Source organism: Electrophorus electricus, chromosome 7 (assembly GCF_013358815.1).
Source record: "Electrophorus electricus isolate fEleEle1 chromosome 7, fEleEle1.pri, whole genome shotgun sequence".
Lineage (NCBI taxonomy): Eukaryota > Metazoa > Chordata > Actinopteri > Gymnotiformes > Gymnotidae > Electrophorus > Electrophorus electricus.
In genome coordinates this window covers 7,652,095-7,666,063 of record NC_049541.1, presented here as the reverse complement: position 1 = coordinate 7,666,063, position 13,969 = coordinate 7,652,095, and the positions used below count along the sequence as shown (strand labels likewise).

Sequence of the window (13,969 nt, the reverse complement as noted above, 5' to 3'; positions counted from 1 at the left end):
AAGGATAAGTAATTTATGTTATAGGTAAACCTGATGATACAAGGAACATAATTCAGAAGACATGGTAAATTAAAAGTTATACAATTACTCAAAACATTCAGATTTCTGCCAAGCCATAGGATTTTATACATAAATAAAGACATTTTTATTTATATTTATATATATACACTGATCATCCACACCATTATAACCATTGCATTTACAATACATTTATGGCACTTAGCAGACACTCTTACAAAAGTAGTAAGAGTAACTTACAAAAGTGCTTTGTCATTTCCTCATATAATATATCCTAGCAAGTAGAATAGAGTATGTGATTATCTCATTACAATTGTACCTTTAAAGGGGATTAAACAGTAAGTGAATAATCAGTTCTTGAAACTGATTTGTTGGAAGCATGAAAAATGGCTAAGTGAAAGAGTTCAACTTGAGATGGCTAGGTCAGAGCATTTCCAAAATGGCAGGTCCTGTGGAGTGTTCCCAGTATGTAGTGGTTAGTACCTACCAAAAGTGATCCAAGGAGGAACAACTGGTGAACCAGCAACAGGGTCATGGTTGCCCAAGGCTTATACAATGCACATAAGGAGTAATGGTTGGCCCATCTGGTCTAATACCACACAAGAGCTACTGTAGCACAAATTGTTTGAAAAGTTATGGGCCGCAGACTGGTCAGAGTCCATGCTGACCCGTCTATCCCCAACAGGCATATAAGCAATAGAAACTGGACCACGGAGCAATGGACGAAGATGGCATTGTCTGATGAAACATGATGTTTACATCATGTGGCATTTTTTTTTAGCATTGTATACTCTTTTGTTTGCTAATTCTTTTGTCTGAGTGGTTTCTCTGAAAGACAGTTGGTCACAGACTGCAGTAACAAGTTTATTATTTGATTTATCATTGTAGCACTTCCTGTGGTCAGTATGGGAGTAAAGATGTGGGAGGCAGGTATATGAGGAGTGGTATTTTATTATGCCAAAGCAAAAAAAAACAAAACAAAAAAAACCCCCAAAACAAATAAAGCAAGCAGTCAGATATAATTAACGTATATGTAGGCTACCATTAATGAGCCACAGCTGTGCCCAATTTCACTTACCTGCTGGTAGGCCCAGGTCACTTCTCCACCCAGCTAATGACACTCAGCCACAATCATTTATCTCACTTTCGAAAAACCTGTGTTTAATGTTTTTGTCTTGTCTGTAGCGGATGAGTAAAAAAAGGGATGCGATCTCTGTCATCCTGGAGGTTTTTGAAGTGTTTTGATGTGTTTAACAACTTTGATTTGCAGGATGATAACTGAGTGTAACGTGATTCCATGTGAACAAACAGGAGAGTCAAACATTAGAGAGATAACATGGACAATACATGGGGTTGAAAGACTTATTCCAATTACATAGCTATCGGATGGAACAAACTTGCTGTTTGCTGGAGTTCTGTAAAATATTGATAATTGTAGTTGCCTGGCATTGTTCAGGGTGGCCGAATGACTATGTAGATAACTGCTAAAGTTAATGTATATGTGTATGGATATATTTACTGTAATAAGGTAAAGGGAGTTTGGGTTCAAAGCATATATTTACATGTTCCGTTCAGCGGTTTTAAGCGTGACGAGTCGTGCACAGAACTGAGGGCGATTTGTAGTCTTTGGTTCACGTTATTGGAGCAGGTAATTTTCCAAGTAGAAAGGGGGAGGAGAAAATTTTGATTAAGGGCTCTATATGTTTAGATATGGGTATATTTATTTTTAATAAATCCCAAAGGTAATTTTGGAATGGGAAAGTGTTTTTAAATGATAGCATTTATTTTTTAACCATAGGGGAGAAATATTATGAATTTAATAATTTATGTCTCTGGACTGGTCCGGTCTAAGGGGCAAAGACTAAATAGAGGGAGTGGCGTTGCAAAGCTTGGGCGAGATACGTTGAGTGAATGCCATCATTGGAAGCACGTTAAGTTACCTCATTTGGGTTTAATTCTCTGTTGGCCTTGATAACTGAATTTATTTTTTGTCTCCTTATGGCATCATGCCCCTGTCACCGGGCCTTTTGGGGAAAATAAATCTCCATCATTGGCATAATTACTACCGGAATCGCTCTATGTTTGCTCTCCCCCAGCTATCCTGTTACAGTGAGCGTCAAAGGACGACTTATTCTTTTAGCAGTAGATTGTTTATAGGTCACTGTTCCTTCAATTGGTAAAACATGATCAAAGGCATCATCTATGCTTTCTTTAGTAAATCTACAGTTCTGAAAACATTCATGTTTCCATACTTTGTTCAAATGCACATGTCTTAGTAGATGTAACGATGAGCGGTAAGGAGGCGAACGCATGTGCGGAGAAGAGCGAGATTTATTAGGGGCAAATTCAGAGTCATAGTCGTTCTAACGATCCAGGTCACTGAACTAGTACGGAGAATACGAGGATACCTGATGAACAAAAATCAAAAGTACACGAAGGCAAACACGGTAAGCAGGCTATAACAAAGAAGCTAGGAAAACAAACGGCTAGAATCACAAAACGGGCTCACAAACGAAGGCTTTAAAATACAGACATGCATCCAGACATTCAATCAAACAATGAACACCCAAGACAAGGTTTAAATACATGAACTTAATAATGCTAGAAACGAAGGACAGGCGTGGAAAATCAAACGAGGGGCGGAGAAAACGAAACTACGGAATGGAACTAAAATACACACGGCAGGGAAAACATGGAACATGGTGGCTGGGAGGTACCAACCGTGATAGTAGCCGTGAGTGAGGGATGGAGTTTTTGTGATCCTTGGGATGTTAAAAGGTTTATTGAAAATAAAAACTTATGTCTGTATGTTTATAATGGATGATGGTGTTTAAACCAGAATTTTCAGACTTAGCTTTTTTTTTTTCTTTTTTTTTTTTTTTTTACTGTTTCAACTATCATCATGCCAGGATGTGCATGTATATTCCAGAGCTGGGTGAATTCTGGAGAGAGAAGAAATGAACATTTGGAGCTCTTCACATGCAGCTGTATTAAAATGTCATCAATTTATTTCAGAAATACTATGGGAACAGGTCCAGCAAATTGTTTAAAAAATGTTTGTCAACAAATCCAGCAAATAGATTTGCATGGGATGTATCTGTGTAATCCTCTGAATCAAACATGGCAAGTTTTGCTTGCTTCCCTGACCTTTACAGTCCCCAGATCTTAATTCTATAGAGAATCTCTGAGGCGAAGTAGATCGAGCTGTTCTGAATATATGAGTACCTTCATCTAATTTGCAGTAACTTCAAGAAGCTATCCTATTCACACAGGTGAAGATTCCTGCAGGACGAATTCAACATCTAGTGGAATCTATGCCACAACCTACTGTTGCAGTTATGAAGGCCAAAGGAGGTACAATGTGATACTAGATGGGTTTCAGGTGTGGTGAGTCACACTCAGGTTAAAATTCAAGAGTTTTTATGAGATCACAACAGAGAGAACCAAAAACAGAGACAACAATAATCCATTTCCAATACCAGAAACATCAAAAAACATGGCAGACAAAAACTGACAGGGAGGAAGAGCATAAAGATCAAAACAACAACAACAAAAATCAGGAAGTGCAGAAATGCTATTGCAAATGATTGACTGACCTAGGTAGTTTTAAATAGACAAAAAAGATTAAGGAAAACTTGACACTAACAGACTTGGGATTTGGAACGGACTAATGGATTACGCAGAGTATAGTCCACATGAGGGTTTCAATGGGTGTCTCTAATAAGGTAGACATTCAATGTATACTGATAAATATATGTAAGTCACTCTATATAATGCTGCCTGCCAAATAATCGAAATATCAGTATACATGCTGGTTCTGACACCTCTAATATAGCTGTTGCCCTAGGCTTTTCATGCACATCCATTTTAAAAATGGTGCACAAAGCAAAAAAGTACCAGCGATCAGCAATCTTATGAATGAGAACAGCTTGTAAAAAGAGGGCAAAGGAGAGACATGAGTAATGTACAAGAACAACACAAATCACACTCAAATTCAACATTGGTGTAGAGAATGTCATCTCAGAACTGTGGCCACTTATAATATTTTGTATAATACTGGAATTTGGGGCAAGTTACATTACTGCAACACAATCTACTGTCCAACTTGGAGCAACAGCACAATACAGTTGTGTCCTGTGGACATTTTTCCTTTGACCCTGTCTAAAACTCTACCCCGCCACCCCCCCCCCCCCAAAAAAAAAACAAAAAAAACATTAAAACATATTTAACTAACCCCTGTAATTGGAGAGAAGGACATAACACAATAATGAAGAAATTAAGTTATATTCCTCAGAGATAGTAAGTGCATTTACATTTGTATGGTAGGTTTGACCTATGATATGTCTGACCTGCAGCCTATTTTCTGAGACTTGGACAGTGTGATAAATTTGCTAGCCCACATTCACTGATATCAATAGGGAAAAGGTTAAAGTTCATGTGATGTTGCATGGGGTGTGCAAACTGACTAGCAGTCCAATATATCTAATTCTCCAGTTGCATTTCAGCCAGGTGTAGCACTGTGTGGCATTATAGTTATACAGGAATGAATAGGGAATAGAGCAAATACATATGTTATAATTTATAACTTTTAATTTACCACATAATTTAATTTAGGTATAAATTAATTTATGTGGTAAATGAAAAGCTATAAATTTATATATTTGTGGTTTTTTCATGTATATTGACATCTCACCTAAAAATTAGTGTAGTAAATTACTATAAAGGCATGTTTTTGCTGAGACACCTTTTTCAGCCTTGATTGAAGTATTGTGTTTTTATATGTATTATCATATAAAATAGGCATTTTATAGATATGTTCATTTGTTTCTAGATAAATTGCAGTCACTTTTGTTAAATTTGCAATTTCTGCTTTGTAATGTTTTTAAGGTCAGCAAAAGGGGAAAAGTATAACAATAAATATATAATAACAGACAAAAGAAAAACATAGAGGGCAGAGTAATTGCCAGCACTCTGCACTACTTATGCCAACACCCATTAATTCTGGAGAGACTTACCTCATACAATATCTTTGTCACATTGGCGTGATCATGGCCCTGCCTAGGCCCTATATATTAAGATGGCTATAACTACAAAGAAGTGATTACTGTGGTATGTGGGAGGTTGGAGAGCACAAACATTTGCTAAGTGAGACTAAATCAACATCATCTGAGTTTTAACAATGAGTTCTCTTTCAAGCATTCGTTTCAGTGTCTCACAATGGGATATGCTTCCCTGTGTATATCTTCTGAGGCATGTCCCACAATGAGACTTTTCATGCTATGCTAACAGAGAACTGGGGTTAGTATCCTAAAGTTTTCACTCTGCCTGACAGCAGCAATGATGCTGATAAAGACCTCTGACTTGCTCAGTGATATTTCAATTTGTAATATGTACTCTGTACTTTCATCTCTTATATTGAGTAATATTGACCATGTACACATGTCTGGGACATGTCATATGCCAAACAGTTACACATTAAACCAAACTGTTGCCTAATTTTTTTTTCTTTTACCAAATTTACTCATAATACAGCCAGACAAAGCATTGTTATTTTGAAAATGAAGATATCACGAACTTTTATATTCATGAAAAAAAGATAATCAGCATATCTGTTTATTTTTCCATCATTCATGAATGCTTCCCCTCAATTTTATTCTATTTCATGCTGGAGACTTGCACTCTTTTCCATTTAAAGAGATAAATCTAGATTAATTATAGCTCAGTCACAGCAGTCTTTGGCGACTATCAGGATTCTAGCGGGATTTTGGCAACTGTCAGGACGTGCAGGATTCCTGTATTGCGATACTGGCTAAAATTACCAGCTCACCTAATTCACAGCTGCAGCGAGTATTAACAAGTTAGTGTTCACTAAGCGATCGACAGGTAAAATATTCACACCGACGAGGGACAAAGAGCCGTATTTGCTCTTCATATTTGCTATATTTTTATGGAAGGTCAGCACGTTGTATTTTCCAAATGTGCACGAAGAAAGTCTTGGAAACTCACTTATCAGTGAAATATCTGTAAATTCGTGATATGCTTGAAAAGGCAAAATGAATTAGGGAATTTCCAGCAACGCCAGTTTAGTCCAATGGGGCGCCCATCTGAGGTACATCCGTGAGGCGCGTAGGCTATTGGGTAATCGTGAACAAACGACGATTATGTCCCCTTTGCCTCTGACTCAGCCCCTTCAGGTACAGGCGTCCTATAAAAACCGTTACTCCCTCTAGCACTGCCTGCTGCGCCCACAAGTTGCACTGGGAAGCCCAGCTGAAGGACCCCCGCTATGAATATCATTCTCATCTTTGCTTTCCTGGGATGCCTCGGTAATGCACTAGTTATAGTCAAAGAAAACAATTGTTACTGTGTTTTTGCGTATTTTAGCAACGTTTTAATGTTTTGTATTGTTATGTGTCATGTCGTTTCATCTTTAGTCCATGCTGAACCTTCTGCTAAGAAGATCAAATGGTGCTTAAAATCTGACCAGGAACTACTGAAGTGCACCAAACTCGCATCTGAAGTGCCAGAGCTTGGCTGTGTGAAGCAAGCTGGAACTAAAGAATGCATCAAGGCTATCAAGGTAAAATAGTGGTGACTTTGTGAATGGATCTTGGCTGTTCAACTGCAACACATTTACCTTCGTGACATATACATGAATCATATATAGTATGTATGATTATCAATAGAGTAATAGATGATCTAATTCCTACTGTCCGCTGTAGATGACATTTTTGTGTAATTTTTTACAATGCCATAAAGTCTTTAGACCTAGGGTTTAAGATCTAAAATTGTAGTTATTTAACATAGGCCAATGTGCAATACAATATTACTAATATGTCAGAGAATCTACAGTACTGACTTCTATTATACAATCTTGTTTATTAGGAAGGTGAAGCAGATGCCATCACTCTAGATGGAGGAGACATCTACACAGCCGGACTAAAAACCTACGACCTCCATCCTATCATTGCAGAGGAATATAGTGAAGGTAAACAACATATGTGAAAAAAAAAACTTCTGAAGGCTAGATGTGTTTGCAACTGGAATATGAGATATGGAACACAGGACAGCACATGGCATTTTTTTTAATGAATGCTCTTGAAATTGTTTCAGGCGGGGAGTCATGTTACTACGCTGTTGCTGTAGTAAAAAAGGGCTCTGGCTTCAGTTTTAGTGAACTTAAAGGGAAGAAGTCTTGCCACACTGGTCTGGGGAAGTCTGCAGGTTGGAACATTCCCATTGGCACTCTCATTGCACATGAATATATTAAATGGACTGGTCTTGAGGACTCTGATCTGAAGAAAGGTGAGTGATTGGGTCAGGAGTCCTTCTATGGTTTGGTAGTGAGAAGTAGTTTCCCATGAAACAGAAATAGCTTTGTCAGTGCCTGTTATCAGAGATTCGTGAGGAGCTCTGGTGATTTATATTTACATTTACACAATTTACATTTACAATTACATAATTTCTTATTATGCAGTGAGAATCCCCTCTTTTCAAAATTCAGTGCATGTCAGACATTGTGAATGTAAATCAGTGCAGGTCATAATCGTGCAAACCTAATTATGGACTAAAAATGTTAATAAGGACTCTGTTATTTGTTAAGGAACACATCTTAACCACATATTATACTCATCCCATATTGTATTTGAACTACAATTAATGAATTGTAAACAGAATGAATAGATAAATTAAATAAATAAATTCATGTCCCTATAAGGGTTGTGGGTCTATGGCTACGGGATACTGGCACAGGCTTAATAAAAACAAATTGATCATTCTTTGAGGATTACAGTGTTTACATGTGTTTACATAATGTTTTACAGCGGTGATGGAATTCTTCCTTGCCAGCTGTGCACCCGGAGCAGACAAAGGTTCCAAACTCTGCCAGCTCTGCAAAGGCGACTGCTCACGATCTCACAAAGAGCCCTATTATGATTATGAGGGAGCTTTCCAGTAAGAATCCCAGTATCATCTCATAAAGTGATCCCCAATTATCAGTACAATTATTTCATTTTTACTGTTCTATGCCATGTTTGCTGTTCTTTGTGCAGCTGAGCATGTTATGACCAGACCTGTTCTTATAGGTGCTTGAAGGATGGAGTTGGCGAGGTGGCCTTTGTGAAACACCTGACAGTTACTGGTAAGCAAAGACTTTTTAATTCAGTTTTCTAATTGCTCTGATCTGTTTTCACTTTAATCTCAATGAGAAATATTAAAGTGCAGCTGCAATGTTCATGATTTTCCTCCAAGTTATCCAACATGCAAAGCTCATTCCTTATGTCTTATGCATTTAATTGTTTTTGGTTTTGTTTTGTTTTTTTTCACATTGTTTATTAATGCTTCTTTTTGGGTGAATTGTGCTTCTTTGTTGAGGCTCTATAAATTAACTCTGAGCTTTTTAGAAAAGAACTATACAAATAAAAAAATGTTGTTATTGTTGTTGTGGTGGTGGTTTTGATTGCTTCTTAGTTGGTTTGCTTAATTACTTATATATTTATTTTAGGTGCTGATAAGGCTGATTATGAGCTGCTGTGCAAAGATGGCACCAGGAAGAGCATTGACGACTACAAGGACTGTCACCTGGCCAAAGTCCCTGCCCATGCTGTCGTTAGTCGCAAGGATCCAGAACTGGCTGAGCAGATCTTTAAGATTGTTACAAAACTTCAGGTATGCTACTGAATACGTGGTACAACTAACTGCGTTGCTTTTTATCCTGTAACTATACTTAATGTATGTTATGTATGCCACAAAAAACACTTTGAAGAAAAGCTGTGCATGTAGAGAGAATTTGATGCTGACTAACTTTGTTTTCCACAGGGTTATGGTCTGTTCTCCTCTGAGGGCTACTCTGCAAAAAACCTTATGTTCAAAGACTCGACAAAAAGCTTGTTGCAGCTGTCTAAGACCATTGACTCGTTTACATATCTTGGAGCAGTGTACATGGCCACAATCAGGTCTCTAGAGAAAGGTGATGCCTCATGTGCTCTCACATTGCTTCAAGATACAAACAGGCTATGCCAAACTGTTCATATAAAAATACTATAATATAATAGATAATGTAGTGTTCTCTATTCTCGAACCTCCTTTATGTCATTGTTTACAGTGAATAGAGGAGGGTTATAGCAGGTTTTCTTTCTTTCTCAGAAATTAGCACAGACAGCAGTTCAGGTGCCATTAAGTGGTGTACTGTGGGCCATGCCGAAACAGTCAAGTGTGACACGTGGTCAATCAATGCGGTGGATGACAAGGGCACTACCAAGATCATGTGCACAAGAGCCGAAAGTGTTGATGAGTGCATACGCAAGATCCTGGTACTTTGCGGTCATATGCATGGGGCACGGTTTCACACCATAAGTAGTATTTATGTGATATTTAACTGAAATAGGCAGTCATCTGTCTTTTTCACGCTTTGTCCTTGTAGCATAAAGAGGCTGATGCAATAGCTGTTGATGGAGGGCAGGTATATACTGCTGGCAAGTGTGGTCTGGTACCAGCCATGGTGGAACAATATGATGAAGGTGAGAAACACCAACTTGACTTGCTGTATATAAGATACATTTTTTAAATTTGAGCAAATGAAAGTAATCATGCATGTAATATGAACACAGTAGCTAATTTAATTTTTCTCTCTCAATAGCAAAGTGTACTTCTGGAGGAGGTAGGTGAAGCCTGTTCTACACTTTTGTTCCATTCTCCATGTTTATATCCTAGATTTCAAAGATTAAATGTTATGTGAACCATAAAAATTATGGCAGTTTTTTTATGTGAATCTTAAGCACACATTATATGTACTCTGTCAAGTATAAAGCTTAGTATCATGCCTAACCTGTTTGTTTCCTTCATGCTCCCCTCAGAGGCCTCCTCCTATTACGCAGTGGCTGTAGTGCACAAAGACTCTGGTTTGACCTGGGAGTCACTGAAAGGCAAAAAATCCTGCCATACTGCCGTGGGCCGCACTGCAGGCTGGAACATTCCCATGGGTCTCATACACAAGGAAACTGAAGATTGTGACTTCTGTGAGTATTATTCTCATGTTCTTATCTTTCAGTTGCTTGAACTTTCATTTTACTTTAGCTACAATGTTTTATTATGTTTTACTGCTAGTGCATCAAAGCCTTGATTATCACATCGAATTGGTTTAGCATTAGCTCTGGATCAACTTGAACACATTTGAATCACATTTTTTATGACAACAGACCAGAATAAAACATTGTAATAAATAATATATACTGTATATTATTGTAATAAATTGTAATAAATAATATATACTGTATATATAATAAAACAACCTGTCATCATTTAGGTCTATCTGATCTGCATCTTCCTATGATGCATATAGTAGTCTTTGTTTTTGTTTTTGAATACACTTTTTTTTTTTTCCACAGCTAAGTACTTCAGTGAGAGCTGTGCTCCCGGCGCAGACCCCAAATCCAGCCTGTGTGCACTGTGTGCAGGCAGTGGCAAAAGTGTTGGGGGAGATGAAGCCAAATGCAAAGCCAGCTCAGACGAACTTTACTATGGCTATGCTGGAGCATTACGGTATGGTTCTCACAAACCCAGTACTCCTTCATGTGCTATTAATGGTTGCAGAAAGAACATTGTGGTCAGGTCCATCTATCTGTGATGGATAGATTCTGAAATCAGTTTGAGTGTGTGCTCTCTCCCAGGTGTATGGTTGAAGGCAAAGGTGAAGTGGCCTTTGTTAAACACACTACCGTACAGGAAAATGCAGATGGTAAGTCGGTATTGTGTAACTGTGTAAATAATAATGCTAGATTAAAACATTAGTCCTTTGCATTATTGTATTATGCGAATTATAGTTAAGAGCCCTTCACATTTGGGCTCTAATATAACTTCACATAAGTCACATAACATTAGTCACATAACATGCCCCTCCACACATTTTGCACTTTCTTTCTAGGAAAAGGTCCACAGTGGGCTTCAGGTCTGAAATCAGCAGAATTAAAGCTGATCTGTCCTGGTGGCTCTGCTGAGATCTCCAGCTACACCACCTGCCACCTTGCAAAGGTGCCAGCCCATGCCATCGTGACTCGGCCAGAGATGCGCATTGCGGTGGTGTCTGTGCTCAAGGAGCAGCAGGTGAGAACAGTGCTTTGAGCAAAGAGATGGCATAAATCACCAATGCTAACAAGCACATTACATCTTAAACAGCAGTAGTGCCAAACTGCGGACTTTTCCAGCCATTATGTGTGTAAAGATGATGGTAGTCAACCCAATCTTATTATATAACTTGATTAGTTGGTTGCCTTGCTCATGACACTTAAGTGTAATTCACAGTCTCCACAGTATTTCAACTTGACTTTGCAGATGCTCAGAAGATCTTGGAAAAACAATGCAAATGATGACACCATTTTCTGCTCACTGATGAAGACTGACTTTGTTCTTTCATCAACTTCATTTCAGACTGTGTTTGGTGTTACCAGCTCAAACCCCTTCAAGATGTTTCAGTCAGAGGATGGTTCAAATCTAATCTTCAAGGATTCCACTAAGTGTCTCCAAGATGTTCCCTCAACAGATTCTTATAAGGACTTTCTGGGCTCAGCCTACATGGACTCCATGGACTCTCTTCGCAAGTGTCCTGACTATGTCCCAGGTAAAAAAGGCTTACAAAGGCAAATTAAATGGTGTTTGTAGCATACATGTTCTTATCACAAAGAGTCAGGAGTCAATTTTCTTTGCTTTTGTTTTCACAGAGTTGGAGAAAGATTGTACCTTCAGTGAAGGCTGTCCCTTTGGCTAAAGCTAATTTCTGGTTTAATTTTCACCTGTTACAACTTTATTCTGATGTTTTGGAAAAGTAAGCATTGGTGTTCCTGGTTTTCTTTTCTTTTTTTTACAAACCAGTCACACTGACATTTAGATTGTTTAAAAGCAATCTGTGCTTTTATGTCAGAGAAAATCATTAAACAGTGGCATATGTAAGTGTTTTTATTTGTTGAGTGGTGTACTATTTTTATTCATACTGCTATTCCAACTGTAATAAACAGCCATATTGTTTAATGTCACAATCACAGATTTGCAAAACACCATTCTTTTTATCCCTTTGTTCACGAACAAGATTAACATATTATGAAGCTGTAGACATTATTAACCATTATGAAGCTGTAGACATAAAGTGAGACAACTGATAAGACTTTCAACTGTAACGTGAGGAGGCTTGGCAGGATGCAAAGACGAGCTGTGTAACACACAACGACATTTATTGAAAGACAAAACAAAAACAACGTAGTACTTAGGCTAACATGAGGTCAAACACTGACAACATCCACAACTGTATAAGAAACTTATATACACGCACAATAACAACACAAAATGAGGAGCAGGTGTGAAACATGGGGAGGGCATGGCCATATGAACAAACACACATGTACACACAGGGAGACATCTGGGAGATCTGGCTGTACTGTGACATCAACAGGTATAAACAGAGTTAACAGCTCATTTATGGCTTGCATAATACAAAATACAAATGAAAGCTTTTTTATTTAATGTGGCATTTTACTGATATTTCAGGTTTCAGGTTTGGTTTATTTGTCACGTACAGTCATACATGATATAACTCGCAGTGAAATGGTTTGCCAAAAGTAATAATTAATAATTAATTAAGTATGAATTAATTTCTGAAATTATGAAATCAAATACTGATTAATATGTACATAAAATAACTCGACAAAAACATCAATACTTTTCAGTAATGCTTGATGTTACAGTGAGATTTAGATTTTACTTATCTACGTCACTGTTAAAAGAACAATGTTCTGTAACATCTCTTCATTTGGTAAATACCCATTGTCAATAATTACCCACTAAATTGGTTTGTTCACATTCAGTAGCCTCTAGATGAGGTAAAGTCTGATTAGTCTAATCCAATGGTAGTTGCTGTTGATGTACCATTGCTATAATCATAGCAAATTAAGCTATGAAAAGGAAACACACTTCAGGTCAAAACTGAAACATTTTCAAATAATTTACATGTTCATTTTTTCTTAGCAAACTGTCAAAATTATTGGATTGAAATTATAACTAAATGATAATTGATTATTGAGAGAAAATGGTAGGAATGTCATGCCAATGTGGTATGCATTATGAAAGATGTCAGATTTCCCTTGAAATGTTATGAAGGCAACAGTGCATGTGTCTGACCATCTGAACTGACTCTTATTGAAACATTAGAGTCAATTTGATGGGAAATATTTTGAGAGTGAAGAAAACCTGAGACTGAAAGCACCATTACTGTTTTCACCAAGTGAAGTGGAAAAATGTAATATAGATAATACACATTCCTAACACACATAAACATGCATTTATTATCTATTATAATATTCAAATTGTTCAAGTAACCTATTAAGAACACTATAATGTTCAAAAAAGAATACTTAAGTTACTGTACAGTAAAAAATATTTATACATTAACATTTTTATTTAGGTTTATATAGTGGCTTACTAAAAGTAAAAGTACCAGCAACCTTCTCTATTTCCAATCCATATCAATAAAATTGGCTCTGAAGGGCAAATTTCATTAGTGCGAAAAAACAATAATCAGGTTAAAGCCAAGTAGCAGAACATCTCTTTTATACATGCATGATTCCAAAACCTATTATTAAATGTAATGGGAAAAACAGTGCTCTCATTGTCATCAAAAACAATTGAAAATATGCCATGTAACTGGAACAAAAATAATGACATGGCATGATGATTTCAGTTTCTCATGGATAATAAGCACATATGCACTGTTATTAATTAGCATTACAATGTAGAGACAGAGGTCCATATTGGACACATGCTGATTTGACCTCTGGCATCTCTGCACTGTGGCCTACTTTTTGACACAAATGTATCATGGAAAATCTGCTTGAAACCTGCCCTCTTATCTCTTACTGATATTGATGGGTCAGAGGTTAAAGTTCAGGTAATCATGTAGCATGTGCCA

General features: G+C 37.3%; 1 protein-coding gene across 2 annotated transcripts; it reads left to right on the top strand.

Annotated features, from left to right (window-relative positions):
* The first annotated feature begins 6,233 nt into the window (after window positions 1–6,233).
* On the top strand, window positions 6,234–11,966 carry LOC113590995 (serotransferrin-2-like). 2 transcript variants are annotated; one of them, XM_027031353.2, is made up of 17 exons: window positions 6,234–6,344; window positions 6,453–6,598; window positions 6,904–7,006; window positions 7,132–7,242; window positions 7,842–7,971; window positions 8,103–8,158; window positions 8,522–8,685; window positions 8,836–8,986; window positions 9,163–9,329; window positions 9,440–9,536; window positions 9,656–9,676; window positions 9,873–10,034; window positions 10,404–10,557; window positions 10,686–10,753; window positions 10,940–11,118; window positions 11,443–11,632; window positions 11,733–11,966. In XM_027031353.2, the coding sequence occupies exons 1-17, from the start codon at window positions 6,305–6,307 to the stop codon at window positions 11,777–11,779; spliced, it is 1,986 nt and encodes a 661-aa protein (XP_026887154.2). In that variant the 5' UTR covers window positions 6,234–6,304; the 3' UTR covers window positions 11,780–11,966. The 2 variants fall into 2 exon arrangements, with proteins under 2 accessions (XP_026887154.2, XP_026887146.2); XM_027031345.2 differs by having other exon boundaries at window positions 7,132–7,323.
* The last annotated feature ends 2,003 nt before the right edge of the window (window positions 11,967–13,969 follow it).